General features: G+C 39.2%; 1 protein-coding gene across 1 annotated transcript; it reads right to left on the bottom strand.

Annotated features, from left to right (window-relative positions):
• Positions 1-225: 225 nt before the first annotated feature.
• Positions 226-5,097, bottom strand: LOC113761067 (protein NRT1/ PTR FAMILY 5.1). Its single transcript, XM_027303885.1, has 4 exons — positions 4,844-5,097; positions 4,118-4,335; positions 2,641-3,197; positions 226-1,243 (listed from the first exon to the last, which is right to left on the bottom strand). Exons 1-4 carry the CDS (start codon positions 4,944-4,946, stop codon positions 364-366), a joined length of 1,758 nt encoding a protein of 585 aa, XP_027159686.1. The 5' UTR covers positions 4,947-5,097; the 3' UTR covers positions 226-363.
• Positions 5,098-5,542: the final 445 nt, after the last annotated feature.

Here is a 5,542-nt window from a genome sequence, read left to right on the forward strand (position 1 = left end):
AATTTATTATACTATATTGAGCATTTGTTTATGCTAATTCGTTCACAGCAAATTAGATTTTTTTTTTTTTCCGGTGGAAACCATGACCAAAGTCTTAGCGTGTAATGAAGAGAACAATCGAGCAAGAATGGCTTTTCATTTTAATTTTTTTTTTGGGGGTGTAATGACCAAATTAATAGCTTACAATCATGGTAAAGGTAGCTCCCTTATTGCGAAAAGTAGTAGTAGGTAAAAAGCAGTAATAGGTAAGCAGAAAGTGGGGGAAAAATAAAAATAAAAACACCGATACAAAGCAAGATACGTTTAGCTATTTCAAGTTTAAACGGATCTTGATTCTCTCACCATTTATCTAATACACCCAAATTACACAGGCACTCCCAGCGGAGACGGGTCCAAGGCTTTGCTCTCCAATTCCAGACACCCAACCTTCAATTCGATAGATTCCCTCTTGTAAACATACTTTCTTGATGCCCACAAAAAGATTCCCATGTTTATGGTACATATGACAAGAAGGAAGCTGTAATAGTAATCCAAATGGGAATCATTCAGGTTTTTCCCGATCCAACTCTTCCCCCCATGGCTTCCCGAAATTTTATCCACCATTGTCACTAAGAAGCTGTTCAAGAAATTCCCAATGCCAATCCCACTCGTGAAATACGTAGTCCCAAGGCTTCTCATGTCGTCTGGCGATTGATCGTAGAAAAATTCCAGCAATCCGATGGCATTGAAAACATCAGCAATCCCCAATAGAACATATTGTGGAAGTAAAGCTAGAATAGTCATTGGCACAATTTCCTCAGGCCCCTTAATGTGGTGCAATCTAATGACGTGCATTCGCCTTACTTCCACTGCGCATGCAACCGCGATTGCAAAGATTTGAATCAAAATTCCAATTCCAAGCCTCTGCAGTAACGTGATCCCCCTTGGGTTTCCTGTTTTCTTACGCATCAGAGGCACAAAATAACGGTCATACATGGGTACGGTGAGTAGCATCGAGAGTGTGACAAAACTCCCTAGGGATGCAGCAGGAATCTGAAAGGTGCTGCCCAAGTGTCTATCCAAAGTGGTGCCTTGCTTGACAAAAAGAGTATTGACTTGTGCCCAGATGGTGCTGGGGATTAAGGTTGCAAGCCATATCATGGCCATTCCCAGGATTAGTTTTGATTCCTCCACTTGAGTCACCGTGCACGGTTGCCTCCATGACCTGTCCCCATCTTGCTTAATTGCAGCCTTGTCTAAGAACCTGAATATAGAATTTAGTTCATTAGCATGATTCTAGAACGTCATTTGATCCATACATTTCTTCAAATAGTGTCCCACTAGCTTAGTCCAAACAAAACACTCTGCTTTTCGCAAGTGAGACCCGTTCAATCATTATCGTTACTAGCGTCATATCTTCCACAATGTTTTTTGGACGTCTTGTACAAACTACAAACTGCTCAAAAGCAGCTCAAACTTGTAATGGAGTATTATAACCCGGAGCTATTACTTTCAGGGGACAAGCGTGTAAAGGGATAAACCCGAGAAAATTGGCTTATGCTACTGAAAAACAAAACATATCCTCGAGTTTATGTCTGTGTCACCCTAAGCAGATAAATATCAAAGCAATGGCCACCTAGGGGGCCCTTTATGCAACACTTTCAAGGAATGTTGTTGCATTTTAAACTTGAATTAACAAATGATGCTGCAAATTGAAATAAAAGGAGAAAGGATTAGATAAGATTTTGCATGACAGCTCAAGGGCAATAGATTTGAACTTTATGGTGTGCAAATTGCAATGAAGAAGATACTAGGATGTAAAATTCGTGGTTCAGCTTGCATTCCTCTATCCTTTTTCTGGGCACTTGATGTGATGGAAACGAAGCAAATAACAGGGGAATCATCCAGTAATGGTCACAAATTTTCCCGCATTAACTTCAAATGAGAAGTACGATGTAAACTATTCATGTTGGTACTGTAGATTCAATATCAATTAGTGAGTGCTATTGTTTTAGTGCCCTCATTGGCAAGGCGACTCAGCGTTGTAGCCACTACCAGTACGTTTTGCCTATTGCTTATGGAGTTTTCTTTAAATAACAGACTGGTGGCTACGGGGCAGGCGCAGTTAGTGACGTCCCCATTTTCAGGACCAGCTTGACAAAGACACCATGCATGAAGCTATAATAAGACTGCACATGGCAAATATTTATTGCTACATTACATGCAACAATCTACCAGTTTTTCCAGAGGATAGTTGTAATGCACACTATTGGCAGGTCCCCTCACCTTGTTTCTAACAAAAATGTACAGATTTTTGGACCTGAACGCTAAGAAAGCATGAATACTTCATGATGCCTCGTATTACTTGTCCAGAAACCTCAGCCAGCCATTTTAATTCAGCCCTTAAGCTAATTATTTTGTGTCTTCTATGTAGATAACATTTAAACTCAGGTGATTCTAGTTGCACCGAAGTGATCACTGAAGACTCAAGTAATGTCCATCAGATGACATCTTTCATATTAGCAATTTATCGAACAAATTTGTAAATCATTGCAGATATTCTAGGTAACTATATGCAGCTTGTAATATTTAGGCAACACCGAAACAGCAAAACAAACGAAACTTTAATGTACGTGATTAATCATGTTGAAGCACTCTCACCTGAACAATGAAGTATGATGGATTTGGCGTTTTCCTGTATTAAGGTAATACTGCTGGTCAAGCTCATAAAGCTGAGATGGGTGGATGGGGAGCTCAAGCTTTCTATTTTTAATTACAGTGACAAGGACTCGTAATAGGTCGCCCGCAGGACTCTCGGCCTTCTTAACTTTGTGCCTGTAATATGGGGTGCCAATGTAGAATATAATCAAGGATAATATAAGTCCAGCAGTAGGGATACAATATCCTAATCCCCAACCCAAGTTCTCTTGAATGTACACAAGGCCAAGTGTTGCACATAGAGCACCAGTGAAGGTACTGAACATCCACCAATTAAAGAATGAAGCCTTGAGCTGTTTCTCACTCGGATTGAAATCATCAAACTGGTCAGCGCCGAAGGTTGATATATTCGGTTTAGTTCCACCAGCCCCAATGGCAATTATGTAGAGAGAAGCATAGATGAATGCTACTTGCGAAGTAGAAGCCTTTTTGCAGATTCCATTTATGCAAGTTCGTTTGAAATGCTTGATGGAAACCGCCATTGTTAAAAGTACCATGCCCTGTTAAAAACATTTTGGCAGTAAAATTTAGTACTTGGAGATCAATGGCGCCAGTACTGCACCGGTGAAACAACTTAGGGGGCTAGACTAAGTAACGAAAATACAACTTCGATCCCAATGTCACAAATTCAGAAGTGCATATGCAATTTAACGATCACAAGAAGCAAAATTTTTCTACATGTTCCTCCATGCGTTAATACCATGGAATATTCTTTTTCTGGTACATGTACCAGTACCAACTATACCAACTAAATGGCACTACTAAAAGTTAATCCTATAACATTTATTCAACGGATCTGATAATATTTCCCCCAAATATGTAACACTAGCATGTGGCATGGAGATTGACAAAAGACTGAAGCAGATAACATTTGATGGGTAATTAACAGGTCCCACGACAGAAAATCATGAACATTATTGGCCTCCGAAAACAGGTGATCATGCAAGTGGTGAACGCAAATACAAGCCAGACGAGTGGTCTGCTTAAAACCACTGGGCCAATGGCTCAATGGCCACCAGGGAGGGACTTAGTCCCTCCTTGGGCTGTTGGTGAGGGTTCAAGCCTCACCAGCAGTGAAAAAAAATCTAAGGGTTGTGTCATGATACTCCAACTTAGTTTAGTTGGGTCTGTATACCCACTAGCCCCTACAACAGCCTCCTTAGGCTCCCCTCCCCCTAGATTAGGATAAAATAGGTTATACAAATGTATTGTTGCTGACAAAAAAAAAGAGTGGTCCGCTTAAAGATAGTGCATAAAGACGGAATCACGAAAAGGTGTAGCCGGTGGAGCCATGGAAAAGAAATCCCAGGTTGGAATCACAATCTTTATCTGGAAGATTCTTAGTGCGTTAATGTGGAAAAGACATGAGATAAGATAAGAAAATATTTTAACTAACATTTAAAAAAATAATAATAATTACCATGACATAGATCAAAGATGAGATGGTGAAGGTCCAAAAGCGACCCAAGTAAGAATCAGCAATATAGGCGCCCAGAATTGGTGTCATCCACACTGCCCCAGACCAATTGTTAACGTTCCTAACCGAAGGAACTGTGTCTTCGTGAAGTTGGGTCGTCAAGTAAACCACTAAATTGGAAGCTATTCCATAGAAAGCCATCCTCTCAAATGCTTCGTACCCTGCATCATCAATTAAACCAAGGAAAAGACACTACTGAGCAACAAACTTGCTTCACACTTGATGCTTTCCTATGGTTTTTTGTTCGTAATACCCTGCCCTTTTGATATTCTACGAGGTTAGCTTCCTCTTAGGAAAACTATCATGGCACCAATCGCCTTTAAGGGATAATTTGGAGCATCCTGTAGACAGCAAATAATTTGAAGAATATTGGATGTCCTATTAAGTACAGTTACTCGTGTTCTACAAGAAGTTCACTGATTCTGAGACATAAATATTTGTCTGTCCCAGATAAAATGGCAATATGCATAAGAAAAAAAAAACAACAAAAATTTCGAGCCCTACACAAACAAGTTCACGGAAACTCCTTGAAAAAGAACTAAGCAATAAAGAAGCTTTTGGTGATATGTTTTACTCCATGTGATAGTACAAAGTGTTAAATTACTTCTACAACAGCTTGAGCTAAGTCGTTGGCAAGAGAGAATTAGTAATATCGAGGAAGATGCATACCAACGAGAAAAGCACAAGCTTTCCATTTGCCAGTCCTATGGGCGAGTACTGGATGTCCCCGGAGATCAACAGTGCCATCTTGTGTGTAACCTTTACTTTCCATTTTATTCAAAGTAAAACTTCGGGAAATTGGGCGGGAAATCGAAGATAAAAGCTTAGAACGAAGGCTTTGGCTGAATTGCGTGGATGGACTTTGGCAGGCGAGGTTGGGTGGTGTTGACGGTTTTGTCGGAGAGCAGTGGAGTGGGAAGCTGGGAGCGTTGGGAAGTCAGCTATAAATAGGCGGCGATGCCTTTTGCTTTTGGACGCAAGTGTTAAGCACCGTCGCTCCCACTTTCTTTGTTTCTTTCTTTTTTTTTTTTTGGGTATTTTATATGTAGAATTAATCTTATATACACTGTCACGTTTAGATATATGATATATATATATATATAATTTGAATCTAAAATTTAAAATTTACTCTCATATTATACATTCAATCGTGATAGTGTATACAGTAACAATACATATAAAAATTACTTATATATATAATTTTATAACAGTACAAATTTTAGTTCTAAACCAAAATTTTCTTGAAATGGCATATTCACTCCTTCCAAGTGAACACAAATATACATTGTGACGAATTGGGTGTATTTGAATAAATCATTATTTGCAAATATTATTAATTTGCTTATATAGTAACACATATATTTCAAT

This window comes from Coffea eugenioides, chromosome 2 (genome assembly GCF_003713205.1).
Source record: "Coffea eugenioides isolate CCC68of chromosome 2, Ceug_1.0, whole genome shotgun sequence".
In the NCBI taxonomy this organism is placed as follows: Eukaryota; Viridiplantae; Streptophyta; class Magnoliopsida; order Gentianales; family Rubiaceae; genus Coffea; species Coffea eugenioides.